The sequence below is a fragment of the Patiria miniata genome, unplaced genomic scaffold (assembly GCF_015706575.1).
Source record: "Patiria miniata isolate m_02_andy unplaced genomic scaffold, ASM1570657v1 HiC_scaffold_5, whole genome shotgun sequence".
NCBI classification, from domain to species: Eukaryota; Metazoa; Echinodermata; class Asteroidea; order Valvatida; family Asterinidae; genus Patiria; species Patiria miniata.
This window is the reverse complement of record NW_024037072.1, coordinates 13,717,642-13,742,238: the sequence shown is the minus strand read 5'-3', so window position 1 is coordinate 13,742,238 and position 24,597 is coordinate 13,717,642. Positions and strand designations below refer to the sequence as shown.

Below are 24,597 nucleotides of genomic sequence, written 5' to 3'. Positions count from 1 at the left end.
TTGTAGTTTGATACGCAATAATCGGCCGCTGTGATAACCTGCCACGAGCGGGCATTATCACCCACGAACCGCCAGCAACAACAGCTAGGGAATCTTGTAAAATCTCCCCAGTGAAACATTGGGGAAAGTAGTCAGCATGCGCTACTTCTGCCAGGCAATTACGGTCCATTTTCAGTCCCATGCATACTAAATATCACAAAAAGAACAGCTCAGTGAAGTTGTACAAAAGTCTTGCTGCATCTTGTATACTACTGGAAGAAATTTAAGACTTTGGTTCGGAACTACTAAGAATGGTTTTGAATGCGCGCTGCATATATTAGGCCAAAGAGGTGCGCGAGCATCACACAACCACTACAAGATTCCCAAGATGTTGTTTGTGGCGGTTCGTGAGTGATAGCGGTTTGTCTTTAGGTTATAGCGGCGGTGGTTTATCGCCTATCTTCAACAGTAATATCTTGACCCAAGACCATGTGGTTCATCAATGTTTGTGGTGTAGGTAGTACTAGGTGTAGGACTCGTGTGTGGTGGTATGTGGGTTCAAAACCTTGATGGGAAACACAGTGTTTGCGTCCTTGGGCAAGACAGTTTCACTTTCTCTTATTAAAGCCAAATAGGCATCAACGAAGTTTGGCCACATTAATACTTGAAAATCAGGTGTCTCAAATATTTACATTAAAAGTGTAATTTCCTTCTATTAAATTAATTTCAACTTTGTGACAATCACAATTGCCTCCAACCAGGAGTATAAGTGGGCACGGACAGGCAGGAATTGTTTACATTGGCTTTATCTAGCTTCCAGACCTATGGTCTTGAAACTCAGTGGTATTTGAGGCCGGACTGCTGAATTGTAACAAATAGCAACTGATAAAAAATGGTGTGCAACTGAATAGATTTTTTCATTGGATGACGTCAGCCCACCCCAACCTATAAGTGGGCGGGTACCTGTGAGGGTATAGACCAAGGTGCACTGATCTCAGGCTGCTGAAACTGGCTTCATGGCCTGATGGAGAGGGGTAATAATTAAGCGGTTTGAGACTCTTGATATTGTCATGGGCATTTTCCAGGTGAAGTCTCTACAAGACGCTCACATCAAGTTGGCCGAAGCAGAGACCGTCTCGACTGAGCTAGAAGTGACAGCTGGACAGCAGTTGAAGCAACTGGCCAGACAGACGGAGCAGGCCCTGGAAGCAGCGCAGGGTAAACTCAAGAAGATCCAGGCGCAGAATGCAGAACTCCAGGCATTCATCAAGGTAAGTCAGGCCTAATCTCTTCAGAGGTCTTATGCGTTAAAGTGGAACCAGAGGGCAATGGTTTGGTATCACCAGGATAGTTATGAACAAACTTTTTGTGCTTTCATTTTTAGTAATTCGAAATAATAAAGAATACCCTCTGAGACACTCGCAACGCATAAGGGCTATTGTTTGTGATGTTAAAATTTGCTGTGCAATTTGAAGAAAAAACACGGAATAGATGTACAGTCGACTCTCGTTAATACAAACTCAGCTGGACCTACCCAAAATGTTTGTTATATCAGAATGTTTGTATTAATTAAGAAGACCGATGGTCGCATTCATTGTGCACATAAATTCAGTCGGGACCAAGGCCTTTTGTTTGTTATAACCAGAATTTGTATTAACAGTGTTTGTATTGAGAGTCGACTGTACCACATTGGATGCACAGGGTGATCAAAAATTAATGGTCATCGTTATTGCAGTTCTTTGTGCGTGCTATTGTTTTGACTGTCTCATAGACTTGCGTTTGGACAAACTTATTTTTGACCATATTTCTGTAAATTTTTTCAACGGTGTTTTTTTTTACCATATGCCACCAAGATATTGTAGTGTAGGAATATCTTCAAACAATTTCAACATGTCTCCCCAATTTTGAGAAATCTGCATCTGAAAAAATGTAAAAAAGAACACCCCATAATTCAACTTTGTAGTGAAAAGCAGTCTAATGAAAGCAGTGTGGCTCTGGTTGAAATCTACTTTCTTGTGTCTGTAAGGTCTTACTAAGGCCCAAACTGGTCTCACATATATGTATACCAGGACATTGTGTCGTTAAGTTGCACTGTGAAATGTATAGCAACTCTTCTTTCAAAGCAACAGTCAGCTGAGAAATGCTTTGCAGTTTTATCTGTGTAGGGTAAGGTGTGTGTATGGAGCCCACACTGTTATCCTCAATAGCTTCTATGCTTCAGTCTGAAATTGTATTGCAATTGACATTTACATATATATGAAAAAAACACCTCCTAGAGCTAAATAACAAAACGTATTACCAACACACGTTTTATATGTTTTGCAAAAAACATTATGTTTTACTTTGCATAGAGAGGTATACATTGTATTGAAATATGTTTTTGTTATCAATATTATTTACAAGTTAGGGAAAATCTTATTTACATCTACATAAATAATATTAATGGAATATTAAATCAATTTGTATTAATGCATAGAAACACTGTGTATCTGAAAGGTACGTGTACATTACCAGGGCAATTCTACCGTCACTCACATTACTATGCCATGAGGTTTTTTTTTTTACCTCTCACTGCTTTAAAAGTATTTGATCACGGATCCTACACACAAGGATTAACGACTCGGCCCAACTCCTGGTTAGACGCGTGATAACGGCCTGTACTGGTGGCAAATACCATGAATACTTGTCAACAAAGACCACTGCGCGCGGTGGCTTTCAGATTTGCAAGGCTCTTCGCCCGATCTGGCCTCGAAGTCTGTCAAGCCAGCGAATTATATTTTTGAATATTCATGAGTCTACGTTTTTTGGTCTTTATTATTGAATTCTGATAAGTGATAACTACATAACCATGGTAATGCCAAGCACAATATCTTTAGCTTTAAGATGAACAATGAAATGTCGCTTTTGTTTCATCGGTTTGGCATCCTATCTCTCTAAAACTTTTTAATAAAAGCCTAATTAAAAAGGAAATTTGGGTAAACGGTTTTATGAATATTTCCGTTTTAGATGTCGTGCAAAAACCCAACACAATGGCACATCTGGAAAATGTGCGATTACGCGCCAACGGGTATTAATGCCCGTTATCACGCGTCTAACCAATTAAGGCAAGTCCACTGAGTGCATTTTGTACTAGAGCTCAGAACAGTCGTTTATCCTGGTGTCTAGGATCCTTGATTTGATCAAGCTGAATCAAACCAGCCATACAGCAACCTTAGGGTAATTGTGTACTCAGAAATGGAAAGAAAAGTTCAGTCCATTCATTCACATTACAAAAAAAAAAGGCATGGACAATTTTCATGCAATTTTGTTGTTACAGTCTCCTCAAACTGTAGTCTGCAACACAGTAACATTGTTTTACCTTTCATTCAACCCACAGCTAGGTATAAAAGCCCATTTTGAATCAAATTAGTGTGTATTTTAGATGCAACTTGAAGGGACATTAGATTACAAGGAGGTACCATCACTCACGTTACATCACTCATATTACTTCCTCTTCACAGTTTCTAGCACGGCATAAAATCTGAATTCGATGCTCTGCACCATAATGGAACTATTTTTTTTAATAATATATTAACCTTTCTCTCTGTCTAAACACAAAAAGTCACAATAACTCTCCCATTTTGCATGTTAAAACAAGGTGCCAAAAATATATGACTACCAGAAAATCCATGATTTTAGCCAAAAACAGGATTTTTTTTACCCCAAATGACACTTAACTACATTCCATGCCATTGGCACACCACTCAAATGAAAGATCTTGTTGTCCCCTTTAATTTGACACCACGTTTATTGTTGTGATGCTTGTAGTTTGGAAGATTTCTTACATTTTCCACTTTTGCGTGGAATTGCCCAGCAATTGAAAATGTAACAAATTGATTTGAAAATCAAATAGTAATCATGAAATGTGAAACGAATGGGCTCAATCTTGTTAATTAGCTGAATAAATAGGTTCTAAGTTTTATTGGCTATCAGTTTTTTTCAACAACTCTCCCATTGCTGTCAACAGAGGGCCTCCTTCAGGTTCACAGAGCCACAGATAGAGTTTTGATAACAAGCCTTTCACGGACACGTAATGGCTTCTAATTTCATTCTGTCATGGCCAGTGGATACACGCATCAGGACACACGTGACATGTACATTGTAGCATCCATTTTATGTCTGGAAATTTCGACAGATGTTGTCACAACTTCAGCTCTGGTTTCTGGGCTCTCATTTAATGAAATCATATTTTATGCAACAAAGGACAATTTAACTTAATAAAGTTATAATTTTGCTTTGAGGATTAATACATGTACATTTGTATCTGAATTTCAGATAGAAATATGGATACGTACACTACAACTTTGTCTTTTTACAACATTTACAATTTCAAAATATATTTACATATGGTCTAACTTTTATGCTCTGATTTAAAAATCAAATCAATACAAAATATTAATTTTTAGTAATAAATACATGTAACTGCAGAGGGGGTATTTGGCCTACCCATTCCAACTCATAGTTTACTTTTTAAATCAGTAATTCCAGAGAAATTAATTTGTCCATTACCAAATTCACACTCCAGTGCAGGAGAGTTGTTTTTTTCCTCCAAATTTTCACAAAGTAGATTTATAAACTGAAAAGGTTACTGCTGAGAAAAGTTTTACTGTAACACAACCAAGGCAAAACAGGCTAATGATCTGTCTGGAATGGCTGCACATGTTTACATTTGTAATAAAAATCCTAACCCTGGCCTGGATTATTTGTATAATATGCTGTTTTTTTTCCCCTGGATGAACTCCTACATTCCTTGTAAGAGTGTAGGGGCTTCTCTTTAAGTCATAAATCTGCCGTGGCTTGGCTCCACAAGCATCTTAGAATTCCTCTTCCAAGCAACATGACCCCAAGAGATGTTTGGATTGTACCGAATGTTCAGAGCAAGACCGTGACCTGCACACAGTAACTCAATTGTTAAACCCACTTTCAAAGTTTTGTGAAAACTGGTCATAGGCTTTAGTTTGTACTTAAATTGTGGCTTTGTCCCGCTCTGATCTCTATTACCCTCTTGGAGAGGGTTAGATCTTGCACTTAGAACATTGTAGCAAACGACACTGAATGCCGGAGGGGCTGTCTTTGTACAATCTCTTGTCTCGTCTCGTGGATTGACATGGATTTGGAGTTTCAGTCTGGTTGGGTGTGGTTCCTCGTGGACTTTCCCCTTTTTTTTTTACTTTTACTTTTGGTAGAATGTTTACAGGTAGCCAAAATGCTCGTATTGCATTTTTATTTTTGCAAAGTTAAATATTCATCATAAGCAGTTTGACATTTAACTGCCAAAAAACTGCCCATCTATTTGACTAAATTACCCAAAACCAAATGCCTGAAAATGTTGGTGATGGATATATGTACAATGACAACAATGACAAAAAGGTCTGTTTTCTGGAAGATGAAAGGGAAGACATTTGTAAACATTTTTTTTCCAAATGTTTCTTCAAGACTTTTTCACCTATCATGTATAAGATGTATAAGATTTTCCGGTGATTTATTAAAGATTTTACATTTTTTTTTTAAAAGTAGTAAGTATTTTATAAAGTAGTAAGTATTTTTTTTCTTTAGATTTCTGACTAAAGATTGTAAAGCATGTAACCCGAGAGCCAAAAGTCCATATTCTCAAAGTAAACCTTTGATATTTCAATTCTCAACCATATTTGATCTCCGGCTCGACAGTCCTTGATAGCCAGTAGGAAGCCTGACCCTGTGATCAGTGGGCTGTAGTTATGCATCATCTGAAACCGTCCACCGATATAATTAGTGGCGATCTGCAGCACATAGGTCCCTGACTCCCCAATGGTGTACCGAGACACCTCGTAGTCAAAGTACCCGCCTATGTTGGTCACGGTGTTGTAGTCGATTCGGAAGGTTCCTGCGCTGTGAGATATGATGTTCCTAACCATGAACTCGGCTTTCGGTAAGCCAGGACCAGGCGTTCCCCGATCACCAGTGTAGCCCTTTTTACCCTGTTCTCCCTGAGGCCCCTTAGGCCCTATTCCAGTTGGTCCAATCCTGCCTTTGGGGCCCACAGGGCCAGGTTCCCCCCTATCTCCAGACAGACCCTTTCTACCCTTCCGCCTGGTCCCGTTCTCCCCTTTCACTCCCTCCATGCCAATAATCCCTTTAGACCCACGGAGCCCTTTCAGACCAATTTCTCCGACTTCTCCAGGATCTCCCTTGAATCCTTTCTCTCCTTTATAACCCGGATCGCCACCTGGCCCTGTTCTCCCTAATGGACCTCTTGGTCCAAGCAACCCTGCCTGGCCCCGAGGCCCCATCTCTCCTGGATCTCCCTTAATCCCTGCCGGTCCTGGCTCCCCTTTTGCACCTCTCTCTCCATCCCTACGCTGTCCCTTCTCTCCCTGTCTGCCTGGCATCCCCCTCCGTCCTGGGTAACCAGGGAAACCGTCCACGCCAGGCATCCCTGCTTCACCGGGGCAACAGATGTCGGAGGAGTTTTGATCTCTTGATGCGGACTCTGTCTCTGTTGGTCTGTCTGAGAGCAGAAGAAGCAGGAGCAGTGAAATGATAAAGAGATTATTGTTTCCCTCCATGGTAGATCATCGATATCTTGATCCCTCAGTCTCAGTCTCTCAGCGCAGCTTCCAAATCTTAGACTTCAGCGATTTGCCACAACTTGTCCTGACAATAATAAGAAAGAAACAGAAACACAAATTAGAAATGGCCAAAACCCTAAAGAAAAACCTGGCAATATTGTTTCCCCTTCACCAAAAACCTTGCCAAATGTCCAAGATTCCTTCACAAGTTACTTGGCGGTGTTTGAGACGAACTTGCAAAATGTGCCAAAATACCTACCCATGTAATAGTGGCATGACGTTACATTCTAATTGTTGGACAAAGCTGTTTTTCTGTAGGGACCCATGGTCACAAGAATGTTCAAATTGGGCCCAGGCCGTTATAAGACTTCCTCGTGCTCCTTGCTATAATTTATTTTCACCACATGCGGTGTATGATTCAGGCAGGAACATGCCCTCCTGTTCAGAGCCTAACATTCATGTCACTGGTGAATGAACTTGGCAGGCAAGTGTGTCATGGTTTAGTGGTTTGACACCCAAGGCCAACACTTTCACTTGGTGATTGATTTATAAGAGCGTGCTTTAAACCACTCTAAACACTCACTGTTACCAACCACACAATGGTAGTAATGTACACTGTGTGTTTAAATGAACTTCCTTTTCACATCGCAAAGTGAGCAAGCCAATCAAGAACTTATAAACTGAACTTCACTGCCCCTTGGTTACTTCCAAACTTATGCTTAAAAAAAAACTACTAAAAGTTGCTGAACCCAAACTTAGAACATGGAGTTAAATTAAATACAACTGCTACTGCCCCGGGCCCTGCACTAACCAAGACCAACAGCCATGACAAGTGCGCAGTGAATCTACATTTATCAAGTGGAATTCTCACAACTTCCTGAATCTGTAATAATAGAGCCACAGGAATTCAAATGAAACTTTCAACCTCAAGTCAAAAAAAAAAATGTTCTAGGCATCTTGAATAACAAGAGTGTCAACGGGGCTTTTAACCTAATGATGACATTCCCTCAAAAAGTTGGGGCTTAAGGAGAAAATGTATTGAACTCTCCTCTGGGATAGATGAAATACTTGCTGTCATTTCTGTTTCACAGTGAGCTTATCATGTGCCTGTTGGGAAGCCACATTAAACATGACACGCCACCACATTCCTCCATTACCCCTAGGAGTCTGGTGGACTTTAGCAAAGGCTGTGCTCTTATAAGCCTTGAAACTCTTGAGCTTTTAAAACATTCATGTGACTGTCAGCACATTGCCATGTGCCCTATTGGTTTTGTTGTAAGAGATTCAGTCTTGACATTGGAATTCAAGCATTAGTACAGTGTAACAACTGTGCTTGGGAATAGGAAACGTGCACTGTACTAGATCTGTACATTGATACTTTTTGAAAGTAATGTACACTGTACTATGTATTTAAGACAGGTATTTGAAACTTATTAATTTATTGAACTTATATGGTGCTCTCTTCAGGACTGCCCTGTTCGAGGGTGCATTACATTAAAATTCCTAATTAAATATGATACAAGTACCGGTATACAAGTATACAAATACCAGAAGCCATTACAATTACATCAACATTCCAAAATAAAAGTGTAACATACAAGTTTAAATACAGGTACACAGGGAGATAAACAATAACTTAAACCAATGAGGTTAAGAGCACATCACACATCACCAAATGCTTTCCGACAAAGGAAAGTTTTGAGTATAGTTTTGAGCAGACTTTGTGAGTGCAATTTACAAATATCAGATGGCAAATTACTCCATAAATTGGGCACAGCCGAAGTAAAAGCACGGTTTGCTAATGTTGACAACATTTTGCCAACATTTCGCTCTTTGGACATTCCAATAAAACTTCACCTGTAGACCTGATGCTATAACAAGACGGAAGGCTTGAGTAGAAAAGATATGCAAGTTTTGTAGAAAAACATGCATTTTATGTTCAATTTATTTGTTAGGAAAATTATAACTATTCCTTACACCATGGAGAATCTCATTAGGCACCATACAATATTTTTGTAAGAACCCCGCATTTTTGTTAATGTACATTAATTCCACCCTCAGTTCACTGCTTAAATACTTGTCTTCTTATGTTTTGTCTTTGAGATGTATCCGTTTATCATATTGTTCTTTGTTACACCTATACAGGGGACTCACGCTCGACAAGCCTTGCTTCTTGCGGGGTCCCGTCAATCTCTGCTTTACATTTCCTTGACTCCAGGATTTTTAATTTTGTTGTTGTTAGTTTTTGTATTTCACTGAAGTGGATACAAATGTATTTTGACATTTTACCTTGCGATGGAAATAATATCAAGTGAAGTTAATTTAATTTGCAAATCTCTTTCATTTCATTCACATTGTCAAAATGGCTAAAACAAAAACCAAGTGACCAGAATACCAAAAAATGTTTTATATGACCAAGAGAAAGCTACCAGTGAGGTTTAGATTTTACTCTCTTCTTTACTCCAACAAAAGTGTCATCATTACAAATGTACATGCACTTCACTTCACATTTGCTTTACTCATCATCAATAACTTGATGCAACTCTGCCGTCCTTGGAGAAAGTTCTGCAAATGCTTAACATACCCCGCAAAAACATTCCACCAGTTCGTCTGCAACAGTTGGTCCGTTCATTAGCGATAATTGGACCCTAAAAATAACAAGTCAGCGAACTTGGCCTGAACATTTGTCAGAACCAGACATCCGGTTTTGAAACTCTGGTACACATTCATGTCATTGATAAAGCAGCGACGTGCTTGACAAGGGTCCACTGGCTGCAAATGCAGAAGACACGCAGTGTTTTGATAACTTAACCCTTGGTAGGTTCGTGCTAGACAAACAAGGTTAGGGGTGTAGTATTTATACAGTGGTTTATTTGTAAGAGATACCAGGTGTCCTGGTACTGACATGCAATGACAGCTCCTACATGCGAACATGTACATTTCTTATATTTGCTTCCGAGATGCAGAAACCCGTATTGCCTACTTTCACATCCATTATATACACATACATTTGTACATGTACATGTTGATTAAAGGTAGAGTCTATCATTTGCAGCTATCCAAAAAGTAACTGACGAAAATATTGTTGAAAACCATACTTGCTTTAAAGATAGTAATGGCACTAAACTCCCTGTGAAATTACTCTTTCTGGCAAGCTGTCATTTTGAAAAAACAATAACAGAAGATCGTTTCCAATGATGGGTCTAAATTAGGCCCATTTTTGGAAATTTCCGTTAGTACATGTAGTTCGTTTTTAATATGGCAAAGCTGTGAATAAGTGCACTCAATCGTTGACACGACGCACGTGCGTGCGCGGTTACTACAATTCTTCAGTTCAGTGTGTGACATCGCGTAGCTGCAATCGGCTGAATGAGAACGTGTCCCGGACGCTGATTTCAGGCGCAGTTCAAAACATGACTCTGCAACTTTTGAATTGAAATCGAGATCCTAGAATATTGTTTTCTCGGAATATACAGCATTCACTGAGCTAAAACTTCATCAGGTTAGTTGTTAAGCACCCTTCTTTAGATTTTGAGCACTTTTGTTGCTTCAAACGAAAAAAACCCCACAAATAACAAATGATACACTCTATATAGTAATACAAACAAGCAGAATACTGCCAAACTAAACACACGTAACATGCCATGTTATGGATAAGAGCAATTTTTGGATCAATTATCAGCATAATTTGGCTAATTTTAGGCTTGTTAAGTTCCAGACATGGCTGACAGGCCTGATACTAAAGAAAACTTCTGTCAATTTCCTCTGGAATATTCGGAGCGTTTGTGTAGGCTGGAATGGGGTTGGGCGACAGGTTTGAAGGAAATGAGAACCATTACATGGCTACTGATGATATGGTGGGGGAGGGGGATAGGCTACTTGGGTGAAAGCCATTTTCTGCAGTTGCACCAGATACAAACACTACCAAGTTTAGAATTTCTATTTGAAACGGAATAGCCCCCCCTTTTTTGGGGGGGGGGGGGGGTTGGAAATTGTGAGCGGCGTCACAATCAGAAGGGAAAGAAGGTTCTGATGAGGTCCAAATGAGGTCCAAACGTCTGGCGACAGGCTGCTGTTTTAATAGAATGAAAACTGAAAACATTTCCTGTGGGATTCTGCAGACACTGTTTGGAAAGGGAAGTTTTCTTTTAAGGAGGCAGGAAAGGAGAAGTAATGATGTCTGAGGGTATTTGCTCTGGAGAGGAACTGAGCTGGGAAATTGTTTGCCTTGAAGTTAAATTGTTTTGTGAAAGGTTTTAAACGTGCCAGTTCCCCTCATGGTGCTGTGAATAATGTTATGCATCAGACAAGGACTCAAATATTGTTGAATGCTTAGGCCATTAAGTGAGGAATTTTTTTTGATCTGTTGTTTATTTTTTTTCTGAGATTTTATCTGATGATGAGTGTTTCTGCTGGTAAGGATTTATGGAGATTGCAACTTCTGAAAGTGGTCGGCTGCATACCTGCATGTTGAATTTATGCTTTTATTCACATTTGTGGTAAATAACTATCTTCAATTTGATTTTAATAACAAGTCTTACATCTATTCAAGTTACCATGACCCTTTTGTGAACACTACAAAACAAGCAATGGTTAGGCCATAGTCCTCTAACAAAACTAAAAAGCGGACATTTTTGATTTTTGAAAAAAGATTTTTTTAAACTTAACACTTTTAAGCAATACAGCATACATAAAGCCTTTAATTATGTTGAAATTCAGACACTCATAAAAGGATCAGGAATAGAGTGATTACAAAATGGGGTTGGTTATAATAGCATTGGACGGTGCTCTGTAAAAGTGCTGATATCATTATCAAGTCGGTCACCAGTTGTAAATGAGTGCCTAGGCCTGACAACGTTGGTGGTTCAATCCTGCGATAGCTTTACCAGACTGGCTTCCGCTAATCATTAAATGGAGATTAGTAGCTCGCTTGCATTTCCCAGCAGACAGTACGTGTCACCACGTCCCACCGTTATCCCTCAACAGGTCTCCAAAAAGTATGTCACCATTAATGTCTCGCGTTCCTCTTGCTGACAGCATGAATGTGGTTTATCCTGCTGTTCGGGAACAGGGCCAGCTGTAAGCAAGACATCAATGATTTTCTCAACTGATGAGTTCGTTTTGCGGTTTGGCTTTTGTAATACGATAGCATATCCTTGGGTTGGATGGAGATTTGCAAAAGCTTTACCTATGCTGTTGATTTTACAAGTTAACATCTGTGTCCAGTCAGTCCCTTTATTAATAAAACCTAGAATTTACAATTTCTAAATTTAGTACAGGCAGAGAACATGATTTCCCACTGTCGAGGATTTTCTTTCAGAGGAGTGAGCACATGGGTTGAGGACAACCCTTGCACGCGTTACTGCAAGTTCGCTGTATTTGGATTAAATCATTAGTCAATATTTAAATATTTGATGATTTTTGTTCAAGCGAATATTCAGTTGTTTGTTGCTACGACAAGATGAATTTTGGAGTTAAAGCAATAAAAAATAAATGTCATTTCCACATGTCGGAATAATATAAAAAGTATTTGAATTTTCAAATCAAGCAGATGGGGTCAAGAAAGCCAAACAGAATAAAAGCAATAGAAACTAGAGCTCAATGTCTGTTTGCAACAGAACATAGGGCTTTTCCGCATTATGATTTTTTTTAATCAATAATATGCCCTGAATATTCATGAACATAAAATCTGTCAAAAGAATTTTGCATTTTGCATGTTGCGTTCGGGAGATATGGCTAAAAGGTCCAAACAAATAAATATTCATATAAAATCTCAGGATGACGACATCATGACGTCACCTCATTTTTAATCTATAACACATCCTGGTATAGCCACATACCAAGTTTCAACCCAATCGGACTTACATTTCTGTAGATATAAGACTTCACAATATGTACGTAAATTTTCAAAAATCAATAAAAAAATTAGGTGATGACGTCATCGTGACGTCATAGTCTAGGCAGAATTTTTGTATGAGGGTCTTCCTTGGCTGTAACTTTGATGACGATTCCAGATCGCCAAGTTATAAAAATGGTGGCTTGAAAACGTGTACACATAAAAGTCAATGGGTTAAAAATCCAACAGCAGAAAAACTGCACCTTTAAATACGTGATTTGCCTTTAAACTGAAACTTTTTTATCAAATATTACTTGATATTCTGACTCTTGGGAATATTTTCAATCAAATGACAGGCGAAAAAAAATACGATTTCTTTTTCCTTCTCATAGTAATTCTCAGCCGAAGTTCAGAACTACTCAGTAAGATATATCAGTGTTATATAGGGAAAGACTTGTGGAGAAAGCTGTGTACAAAGTCTATGAGAAAAATTAATTATTCATGAATCCATAATAAATCATTTGATGATGACGTCATCATGATGTCTTAGTCTTGGCATAATTTTTGTATGAGGGTCTTTCTTGGCTGTAACTTTGATGACGATTCCAGATCGCCAAGTTATGAAAATGGTGGCTTGAAAACGTTAATAGGTTAAAAATCCCACAGCAGAAAAACTGCACCTTTAAATTAGTGATTTTCCTTTAAACTGAAACATTCTTATAAAATATTACTTGCTATTCTAACTCTTGGGAATATTGTCAATCAAATGACAGGCGTAAAAAAATACGATTTCTTTTTCCTTCTCATAGTAATTCTCAGCCGAAGTTCAGAAAATCTGTCAAAGTTAGCCGAAAATCGGCTAAAACGGTCACTGTGGACAGGATTTGACCTCAGCAACACGTGCGCTGCAGGCTGACTGACATACGATGTATGTGCCTATGTACAACGTACGTGCATGTACATGTACATGTACATTGTGGACGTCCTGTCCTGTGCATCTTTTGAAGCAGAGGTATTGTCAACGTGAAGTTTTAGGCGTGCGCAGGGTATGTTCGAGTTCGCTTATCGCCTCGAAACTTTGAAATGTTTTAGACCTACCCTTCAATCGACAATTAAAGTAATAACAAATATAAAAACTGCCATGGTTGATTTTTCAGGAATTTTCAAATGAAAAAGGGTCTTTTTATTATAACTTCTGGTCTGATGACGTCATTTGCCTAAAACTTCCCACACGTCTTAAGTGGGTCAAGGTCATTATATACACCAATATTTAGGCGATTCCGACAAACTTCGCCACAGACATCTATTGAAAATACATTTTTGCTAATTTTCAACCTGTCGGTAGAGGGCGCTCGAAGATTGCATGACGTCATCGGTAGATGATTTGAAGAATTCTATCGGCCAAGAGACTAACACTGTTAAAAGCAAGTTCATATCTATTACCACTTTCAAATAATAAGCCACTTCCGGTTTGGGCCTTTTTCGACCGGAAGCAAGGGTCACGCTATTGCACGCACACTGAATGAAATGAAGACCTTAACCTGCTCTACCACTTGCCGGCAACAGAATGCTGCGGACGCGTACGGTTGATTTCTTATGCATTTTTAAATATTAAAAGTGTCACAATTTAATTGCCTATAAATAAACACAGGATGACGTCATCATGACGTCATCATTCCACACTGTTGTTTGAATTAGGGTCTTTGCTTGGACAAAGATTGGTGTTAATGAATTACTGACAAAGAGTCAAAAATGCCCTTTGAAAATCGACAATTATTTTTTTAATTTCTGTGTACAAAGTCTATGGGAAAAATTAAATATTCAAAAATCTATAATAAATTAGTCGATGACGTCACCATGACGTCAATCTTCGGGACACATCTTTGCTATAGGGGCTATGCTTATGCTAATTTTGAATGATGTATGACAAACATTAATGCCAAAAGTGGCGTGTAGAATAAACGTGTACAAAGTCTATGGGGTTTTGGGAAAAAAAGAAGAAGAGGAAGAAGAAGAAGAAGAAGAAGAAGAAGAAGAAGAAGAAGAAGAAAGAAAAAAAATCAGAACAAAAAGAAAGACTTTTCCGCAACAATGCGGAAAAGCCAAATAGATTTTGAGGGTCAATGAAACAATACCAACTAGGCTACAGTTCATTTTTGATTATTTTTTTAAAAGCATTTGAATATTCAATAATTGATCGTACATTTGAGTATTAATCAACCTTGTCAATAATAATAATAATAATAATAACAAGCATTTATAGAGCGCTTTTACACATAAGGTATCACAGTGCTTAACAGCAAAGTAAGTTACAGATACAAAGACTCAAAAGTAGTGAAAACAGTGAAAGCAGTTAACGATTGAACAGAAACGTCTTGAGACAGTTCTTGAACCCTTGAAGTGTTTGTGCTGAGCGGATTTTTCCTCGGAAGACTGTTCCAAAGACATGGGGCATATGTTTATCAACATTTCTCTCTCTCAATTGACAAGTTTGATAGGACAAGAAATGAATTGGAAGGTATCAGATGGAGAAAGAGTTTCTTGAAGACAACTGTATCGCATTGATTGAATTTCTTAAGTTAACTCCTCACTTTTTCTTCCGAAACCTCATATGTCAAGTATTCCCACATCAATTACATGAAATGCCAGTTTGAGTCAACAAGCCTCAAGGTACAGATATACCTGCCAAGGAGCTTTATGATAAATCCCTGTGCCTGTATTCCAGGGACATATCAGAATTCAAGGAATGCATTTGTAGCAACACACATAAGTACAGCCATATGGTATGATTTCTTGTAATGTTCTCTCCTCTAGGACATGGTATCATGCTGTTGGATATCTCATGCGAGTCGGACCGTTATGCGAAGCATGTCTTTGATTTATCTATTGGTAGGTCTGGACTCTGGACCATCGCAATGACATGCAGAAATTTCAAAATTCTTCAAAGTATTTTATAGCTTTGTCACATTGGCCAGTTGATCAGTTGTAAATTGTTTTTCAAAGGGAGGACAGATGTGATTGTTATATCGTGTCTTGGATACTGTCATTTCATTGGTCTAGAACGCCCATGTTTTGCAGTCTATAAAATGACTGTTTAATTCATAAATTCACTGTTTTGCTGTGTGGGATACATGTACAGTTGATAAGTAATTTTTACCCTCCCAGATCCTGCATAATCTACCAAAATGTTCTGGAAGATTTCGCAGGATTGAGAAAGCTAGCTACTGTTACTTTACACAGGGCTTGATACCACGGGCGCGCACTGCATTATGGGGAAGTTTTTTAGTGTTCGGCAAATTAGGACCGAGTTATGGGGACTTTCTGCTGTCCCCACAACGTCTTCGGTCCCCATAGTACCATAGCACAACTCGTGTGTAGTCCCCAAAACTATGGAACAAGTACTGTATATGTCTGTACTTCAAAGTGCATTTTCAAAAAAACCCCAAAACTATGTCATAGTTTCCTCCACAGTAAAAGATTTTAGAGGATTCGGGGAGATTCATAGCAATATTGCCAAGGGAGTTAGGGCTAACCTTGGAGCATTGAGAAATATGTAAAATAATCCCACCAAATATGGTTGGATTGGGAAATGTCGCTATGGGCCATGCGCCATGCCTTACAGACCCTTGAGGGAAGTGGCAACCATCCAAGTCATTTTCCAGGGGTTGCTGCTGTGAACTCAGACACTTCATTCATCCGTTTTAAAGGAAAGCTGTTCCATGTGAGTGAAGTAACTGTAAACCGCGTACTGAGTTCTATATTGTGTTTTGATATTTCCACAAATCATCAGAACTTTTTGTCTCCTGTGAATGACTGAAGTAGAATCAGATAAGCACTTGCTGACACACAAATGAAGTTGCATACGTAGTGTGGACATTCCTTTGTTTTCGTGTAGTTAAAGAAAACCTGTAAAAAAAATCAATTTACTCACACTGTGAAAACTCTTTCAACCCAATTTTTTTTTTCTATGATTCCCTTTAGTGTTTCTCTTCATTTTGCCACGGATAAACCTAACCCCAAAATGCCTCTAAATCTGTTTTCTAGAGAGGGGGAAACACTGTGTGGACGTGGGCAAGTCCACACAATGTCGCTGCTACCTGGTTTATGTAGACCTCTTTTGTTCGAAAGTCCACACAGTGAATGTAATGCTTGTACACCCATGCAGATAGTGTATCCTTTTTCTCCCCATGTACAGTTACCTGGTAATTAACTCCTACTGATAACATTGTGTTGTTCTCATGTTTTACAAATAGCTAATAAAACATGAGCATAAGAATACAGAACTGCCTGCTGTTTGGCCTTTTTTTTTATAGAATTAATACACCAAAATACCGAGAAATTGAGGAAATATAAAGCAACTGTGTTCACATCAAAGTTGACTTTCACACCCATTTATGCATCTGCAGCAACTGAGTCAAAATGTAGGGCCTACTGGTACATCATAAAACTGCAACTCTAGTACATGGGCTTACCTTTTCACACCTTCACAGTCTGAATTTGGCGATATCCTACCTCTCTGCAGTCCTTCTGCAGCACTGAACCGCTATGACCCTTACAATAACATGCTTCAGAAGATTCTAATCTGAAAACTCTCCAGATGGTTTGTTGACGGTAAATTCTATCAAAGTGAGCCCTAGCCCCTGATTGGAAATGCTGGGTAATCATTTGGGCATGGAAGTCATTTTCTCCACCCCCCCCCCCCCTCTCCTCCCTTCTGTCTTGCACAAGTTCTTCCGAAGCCAAGAAGCTAATCCCCAAAACACATGTTCAAGATGCATCCCTTACTCACAGTCCCGATGGTACATTGAACTCGAACTTCTCCTCCGAAGGTTCAGCAAGAAGAACTTGACGTATTCTTGACCGACGTCATTCAGGCATTTCGGATCCACCAGAGACTTAACCGTAACAACTGAAATAAGCTCCTGGCTCTGTGAATGTCACTGCAATTGGTCCTGGATATTTGTTGAGATCTTTAACATCGAAATAAGATCAAAGTATTAACAGGACCGCTTGGTATGTTGAGCACATGTTTGCCAACGTCATCCCAAATGAAGGATGAATGATCTAAAGACTTGTAGCAATCTGATACCAAGGAATCAATTACCGTACCATCATCCAGGCAAACATTCAGTCTCCCGGCCATGACATCCAATTTAATCATTAGTCTATGGTCCTTGTTATTTCATGACCCCCATTCCTGTAATTTCACAGATGATGCACATCCAAGTGGATGGATGCAGGGAAATATGAGCACTGGATTACCACATGGGTGGTAATAGCTGGCATTTTAGCGGAGAGGGGAAGAAAGTAGGGCGGTGAGGCATTGGAAGATGCTGATGATGATGATGATGATGAGATATACAAGATGGAAGAAAGGATTGAACTAAGAGATAAGAGGATGTACAGGGAGCTCGGAAGCACTCTTGAATCTCCATTCAACCCTCGGGGCAAGCAGTTGAAAGATCTAGTCCAAATACCAGATTCTTAAAAACGAATAAACATGATTTTTTTTTAAGGCTCCCTCCTACAAAGTCCCAGTTTGTTGCTGTGACAAGGGTTGTAGCTATGCTAGCTGCTGCCAGCCGGTGCTATCCGGCATTCCAAATCACCGGCTGGCATTTGAGGTGAAAATGAAGCTTGCTGGCCGGTACAAAGTTTGCTGGATAACATGGCGATTTTGAAGTTTTGACAGAGAAAATAGGCTTAGAAAATTCTAGTACTGGGCCTAGTTGTAGCTCCACCGGGGAATCTGTTGCCAAGAAATTGAAGGTTAACAAACTATATTTCTAATTTCTTGCATTAAATACTTCAAGAATTGTATACCTCATAATTTCCTCAAAGATTAAAATTACAGTTAGGCACAACTGCACATGAATTATGTATGCACAGTGTACATACAATGAATGTACTCAGTTGGCCCACGAGAGCGCGCTGCTCATTCTTTCTAGCTACTACATGTACCCTGGCTGTTGACTATGTGGAAGCCTAAATCTCTCATTGATGAATATTCTCATCAAGAACTCTAACTGATAATTGTTTTTTCTTAAATTGAAGTCATTTGTGCTTATGATCATTTTTTTCTGCTCATTTTTTTTCCTGCTTCCTGTTATTGTCTGCCACAACCTATTGCTTTTGTTATTGTTGTTGTATTTATAACTTTTGATTGCTTCCTCTGTCCCAGATGGACATAAATAGCCCTGATGCCTTTGTATGTCCGATACAAATTGAAAATGCGCCCATTTTCAATTGTTACATTTGGATTGAAAACAAACATGCAAATGTTGCGTGTCTAGACTGAGACACCATTTAATATACTATGTATATTGCAATGTCTGCAGTTTGTTTTGTGGTTTTGGCCCTTATCCAAAACAAGACCAGCTTAAGTAAAAATCTTCATTGTATTCACATGTATAGTATTTGGAGTGAAATTGAAAGTGGTAATTAGTGGGATGTTTGTTTGACCATTAGTCTGTTTTCTAGGACTAGACTTTCTCTTTGTCTCGGTTTACATGTAAACAGAAGGCCTGGAGGTTGAAATAGGGGTGGGGATAAAAGTTTGAGGTTCTGTTTCCAATTTTTTCTCCCAACTTTGTGGTCGAAACCTGCTTGAGTAAGTGTTCAATTGAAACTTGAGGTTGGATTCCTGTTGAATTGTCTGCAGTTGTCTTTAGAGATCGGCAGTGGTTGGGATAACGAACAGACACCTAGAATTGGAAAAGCACCAACATTTTTTCAGCAGTTTAAAGATAATCAAATAATGGAAAAAGAATGCTAGCATAAAAAAAATTGAAATACTGGACAAGTGTTAGATTACCTCTCAGGAAATCCATCTGTTACAGAAAATTCCGTAGCTGCGGTTGGTCGAGACTGACACCGAAACAGATAATTTGATTTGAACATTTTTTGGCCTTTAAGTGCCAATGGCTTGTAATTTAATTGATTCCACTAGTCAGTGTGTAATCACATCCTGCGCAGCTGTAAATTACTGCCACTGTGGGATTCCGGTGATGTAGCCAGACAATCAGGAACACAGCATCCTTCTTAACATCTCTGAGATTATACAAGACAAGAATTTGCCATTGTAAAAACAGAGTCCAGCATTGTTTTTGTACAAAAGTCTGTGTTTAATTTGTGTAGATAAACGAAGAAAGTAGAAAAACATTTAATGAATTGGGTTTTTATTGGGGGGGTCTACTTCAGCAAAATCTATCCTTCCGCTTTTAACTTGTTTGTAAATTTTGAAAGGACCTTTCTTGAAAAAGTTACCTGTCTGTCTGAGCATGTGTGGCTTTTTATTTGTGCTCATAAAACCTTATGTGTAAAGATCAGTGAACCCATTGGCTCACACAGCTTAGCAGAAAACCTTATAGCAAAACTTAAAACAACTTTTATTTGCTTAGGAAAAACCTTTGTGATCCTAAATGCATCTAATAAAATGAGTAGTTTTCAGTATTGAGTATTGACCCTAACCTTCCCAAATCCTCCAAAATCCTCTTTGCCAAATGAAGGATTTTGCAGGATTGAGACTAGGCTACATGGCAAAAGTGTGTTGCTGATTTTGGAGGATGCACTGTGTCTAGGTCTTGGGCTGGACCTTGTGTTGTTTAAGCTCATGTTGTGCATGAAATCCTCCACACTGCTGCAGGACGGTCACTGGCTAGAAGTTTGCAGGATTGAGGCAGTGGTCACTCCTCCAAGGACCACATTCAAGAAATAACAGAGGATTTTGGAGGATTGAGGCTGTATGCAATGTTTACATGGAGGCAGTTTGAGGCTTTTGCAGGATTGAGGTTACATCCTAGCAAAAAAGCCTAGGGAGAACCATTTCCTAAAGCACTTGAACATGATAAAAGCACTGCGCTGAAACACATCAGAAGACTTGCTATAGACAATATCATGTTTTTGGTTCCTTGGGTCTCCGTGTCCAAAAATTCAACAATCTTCCTAACAAAATAAACCGTAATTATCCTATAAGTACTCGCATGGCGGGTACATCTGGACACCCCTGTGATGTTCCCGCAAAGTTTGTTTCAATTTCAATGCCAGTTCCAGACCTCACGCAGATCATCTCAGGAATGCTCTTTAAGAAAACAAACTCTGTTTTGCCTCAACCAGCGTGTGGGAGTGGGGACTTGGAGTTAAGTGTACACACCTAAAATGCAAACGTGGCACAAAAATCACCTATTTCAGAAATCAGGTCATTTTATTTCTGCTAAACTGTTTTGACAACCACTTGTTTCATGCTGTGTACCAACTCAAAACTTTACTTCAAAATCTTTACATCTGTTTGAGACCACTTTTTTTTACTGCATGCCTTCATAATCTTGGAGGAATTTTCCAGAAATGTGACTGAAGATTTGAGAAATTTGTCTTGCGAGTTTTGTGTTCTCAGGGACTGTTTTTGCTAAATGCTTTCACGACATTGTAAGTCAGAGAATTTTTGGTTTAGAGACAACATTAAGCCTGATATTCTTCAATTAAAAGATGGGTACGTGTATGTGACTCACCACTCATATCTTACAATTCTGATTCATAGATGATCTGAAAAGATCCACCAGCTTAATGTCAGACTTAGCCCATGAAGTTTCTTAATACTTAAATGTGGGAAAGTAATATTGTTTAGTATGACTCGAGACGCTACTCTGAAGCTGTTTTAGACACATCATGATCATAGTGTTTAAATTTATGAGAAAGAGAAAGCGTGGGATTCGTAACTGATGCTCTGGTCATTTTTCATTTTCTGTCAAAGTTCTTCTGTCAGTGTTTTGAGTTTTGGCAACCATCTGTCAACTTTTTCTGGCTATGCCGCGGGCAAAAGCTTTATTCATTGTTCTTGTTCCGCATCCGCTACCGGTGCAAGGGATGATGGGACACCAACTGCGTTGTCATGTCCCCCATCGAGCTGTCCCTCTAAAACCTTGATCTTTGAAAGTCGCCTTCCCTGGGAACCAATTTGCCCAGTTACAAAATTTATCGAAGTAAATGAGAGCCTATTAAGCCTACATTTGGGCTGGCACCACAGCCTTGACTCTTTGAAGAACACTTCTTGAAAATGTCCTGATCTAGTTTTTTTCCTCTGCCCGCAAAACCGCCTGAACTGCTTTCCAGCAGTGAGATGTGTTTAGAAAGATCAACAGCCACAGGTTGTCCAGTTTCTGGTACGTCAAATGTCTGATGGGAGAACATTCACATGATTTCAGCAGGTGTATCAGCAGGTGAAGAGGCTAATTGGCGTGTCAGTCCTGATCCATGGGAACATATCTGCCGTAATCTTTCGGCTCAAGTCCGCTCAACCTCTGAAAACTGTCATATTCTGAACACATGTTATCTCAGATGTGTAGGACATCAAGAAAACTTGTGCCCATTTCAGACTGGGGTTCCCGAGTCATGCTGAACAAATAAACATTTTGTTTTCAAGCAGGCGAACTTTTTATGTATTAATTTTCCACTGACTTGCTTCTGGAGTTTTTCCAAGCAACTGCAACAGCCGATGTACTCCCTCCTAACTTTTTCAACATTGGGTTTGGCGCACAAAACTCCCATTTTGCTGGTCTGAACGGATGTGATTGCTCTTAGTAGCCTGGGATCACTTGAGGGATTTCAGGATATGATCTCTGTGTGGAGTGCTGTGGCCCCGTGGTTAAGGGCATTGGATTTGTGGTCTGCAGGTAAAGCTGCAGGTTGTGGGTTCAAGTCCAGCCTAGGGTTATGGGGGGAGGGGGGCTGGGTTGGACTCACTTTGTCAATGGGAGCAGCCTTCAAGTGGACAATAGGTGGTGTTGTCCAAAGCGGCACAATTAAGGACGTTTGTCGACGTTAAAAATGGTCACTCCTGAAAGACAGGTTGCTCGTGAAAAAGGACTGACAAATTTCCAGTGGTGGAGCAACAATTCTTTGATGAGGTTGGCGTACACTCTCCCCCCCCCCCCTACTTGGCTACGCCGCTGATCTAAAGGCCTGTTGACCCTGTGAAGATGCTGATTTTGAAGAACGCAAGCAGTACAAGGCACATCAAAGAACTAATCATTTGTGTGTGACATGAAACATTTTATTGTGGAGTGTATTCTAATTCACTAATCCCAAGATACATTGCTTAGGGAGCATACAGCAAAAGATTGGACCAATAGACAAGCATACATGTAAGCTTGAAATCATTAACCAATAAGAGAACACAAACAGCACATATTCACACCAAACATTACTGCAAATGACAATCAAGTCAGTGTGTCAATCACTGTTGCTTTTTTTTAAGCACTAAATTTAAATAGTGATCATGCAGATGTATACGTACAATTGTTTAAAAACAATGAAGAGTGCAAAATCTGTTTTTACTATTTACAAATTTTGTTTTGTCTATTTACAATAAACTTTTAATATTTGTGTTCTTTATCGGCAGAGGTCATTTTAATACTGGATTGATTTAAGGATATATTTGGCATTCAGCTATTACATCACAGCAACAAAATTACAATTGGATATTTTCAAACTCACTGAAAACCATTGCAAAAAGTCACATCTCTGGCATATTGTACAGGGTTGAATTCTCAATGGTATAAACAATTTTATGGATATATGTCTCAATATGAGAAATCATCTCAGGTTGGCCATCAATTAAGAAAACTGTGTTTCTTTCCTTGATTTCGGTGGGTTTAATTTTCTGCGTGCTGCAAGCTGTCCTGATATAAATTAAAACCAAAAATACATTTATTTTATAAAAATTCTGATCAGAGGTAGCCGTGCGGGGAAAAAGTGAAATAAACAGGTGGAAAGACAAGATAATTGGCCTGTGGAGAGGTAGATTGAGAGAGAAATGAAGGAAAAAATGGAAGAGAGAGAGGTAGAATTAGATGACACATGAAAAAGAGAAGATGGAAATAAGGAACCATCAAAGAAATGGACAACGAGACCTAGAAGATGTTTTGCTTTACATTCCTCATTTTCATCAGATTGGCTAAGTTGACTTATTACTAACTCATATTATAGCTATTTTGCCTTTAAAACCATAGTTCATTTTGTATGGCATATAAGTATTAAGCACAACCAAGGAGACAAGAGCTAAGCATGAAAAATTGCCTTAAAATATCGAGACAAAAACAGGATATTCTTTCACATTGGCTACTTTCAGCAGTGAGAGATGCTTAAGGTTTGAGCATGAATTATTTTCTGATATAATGAGAAACGTTTTGTTAACCATTGGACCAAAAGCTTCATAGATGAATGTAGGAAAAGCCTGATTCGCATTTTGTAAAACTTTTGCTTTCTTTGCAGCTGCATTCACTTACATTTGACCTGTAAGCAGGGACTCATAAGACTTTCCCGTAAAATGAGGAACGATTAAATTAGATATGGCTGGGAGACGGGAAAAATGCAACTTAGGGTAACAGGATGAAATGCTGCGTCAAAGCTTGCACGGAGGCAAGAGGAGGGAGTAGCCGAGGCCCGCGACATCCTTTCCACTTTTCCTCCCAGATGTCCAAAGAATTTCCACCTCACAGTGTTAACAATGGATATGGGGAAAAGGAAGAATTTAGTCAGAATAAATATAAGGATAAGATCAAAAGCACAGGAAGTTGAGGGATTTGTAGCTAGGGAAGCAGTCGTCTTGTCTGTGAAAACAGGATGAAAATAAAACCTAAATAGATCCAAGGATATACCAACTGAGTATGTCAAGCTGTGTGGAGTATGGAGTGACGGTGAGATTAGGAGTTGAAGAAATAATTACTGAGATTTGTTGTAATTTTATTTGGGTGTTTTTTACCAATGGTAAAATAGCCGAAGGTAGCAAAGTGAAAGGTTGAGTTGATGAATAGGGGAGTTAGTAAAAACAGGGAACAGGACTGAGAAAATAGTAAATACAGAGTGCGCCAAAAACAGTGCAACATTCAGAAAACAAATAATTGAAACTGTTAAATGTTTTTTTATTTAATGTAATCATTAATTACATTAAAGCCCGACTATTTCTCAATCTACTCCTTTATACCTCATACATTTTACTTGGGCCACTCTCACCTGTGATGTCACCAACTTAAATGCATATTCAATGCTTAACCCAGATTCAGCATGTCCAGGTGAAAGTGGCCGGCCCGAGTAACATTTACACCCTTTCACCTAATTGATTGTATTTCTGGATCTATGGACTCAAATGGAATGGGGTAAAACGGAATGGATTCAGAAATAGTCAGGCTTTAATGTAAT

At 39.0% G+C, this 24,597-nt stretch overlaps 2 protein-coding genes across 6 annotated transcripts in view; one reads left to right on the top strand and one right to left on the bottom strand.

Moving 5' to 3' along the window:
- Positions 1–1,295, top strand: part of LOC119740263 (centlein-like) — a 28,332-nt gene extending 27,037 nt beyond the window's left edge. For all 5 annotated transcript variants that reach the window (XM_038215521.1, XM_038215520.1, XM_038215524.1 and 2 more), the window contains exon 31: positions 1,065–1,295. In XM_038215521.1, coding sequence (XP_038071449.1) covers positions 1,065–1,265 — 201 coding nt within the window. In that variant the 3' untranslated portion in view covers positions 1,266–1,295. The remainder of the gene's footprint in view (positions 1–1,064) is intronic.
- A 4,238-nt stretch (positions 1,296–5,533) lies between these two features.
- LOC119741903 (otolin-1-like) lies at positions 5,534–7,203 on the bottom strand. The gene is made up of 2 exons (XM_038217847.1): positions 6,826–7,203; positions 5,534–6,651 (listed from the first exon to the last, which is right to left on the bottom strand). Exon 2 carries the CDS (start codon positions 6,561–6,563, stop codon positions 5,583–5,585), a length of 981 nt encoding a protein of 326 aa, XP_038073775.1. The 5' UTR covers positions 6,564–6,651; positions 6,826–7,203; the 3' UTR covers positions 5,534–5,582.
- Positions 7,204–24,597: the final 17,394 nt, after the last annotated feature.

What these genes read in the sequence shown, in the direction of transcription:
- LOC119741903 (XM_038217847.1), bottom strand. Translation starts at nt 6,563, where the DNA reads ATGGAGGGAAACAATAATCTCTTTATCATTTCACTGCTCCTGCTTCTT.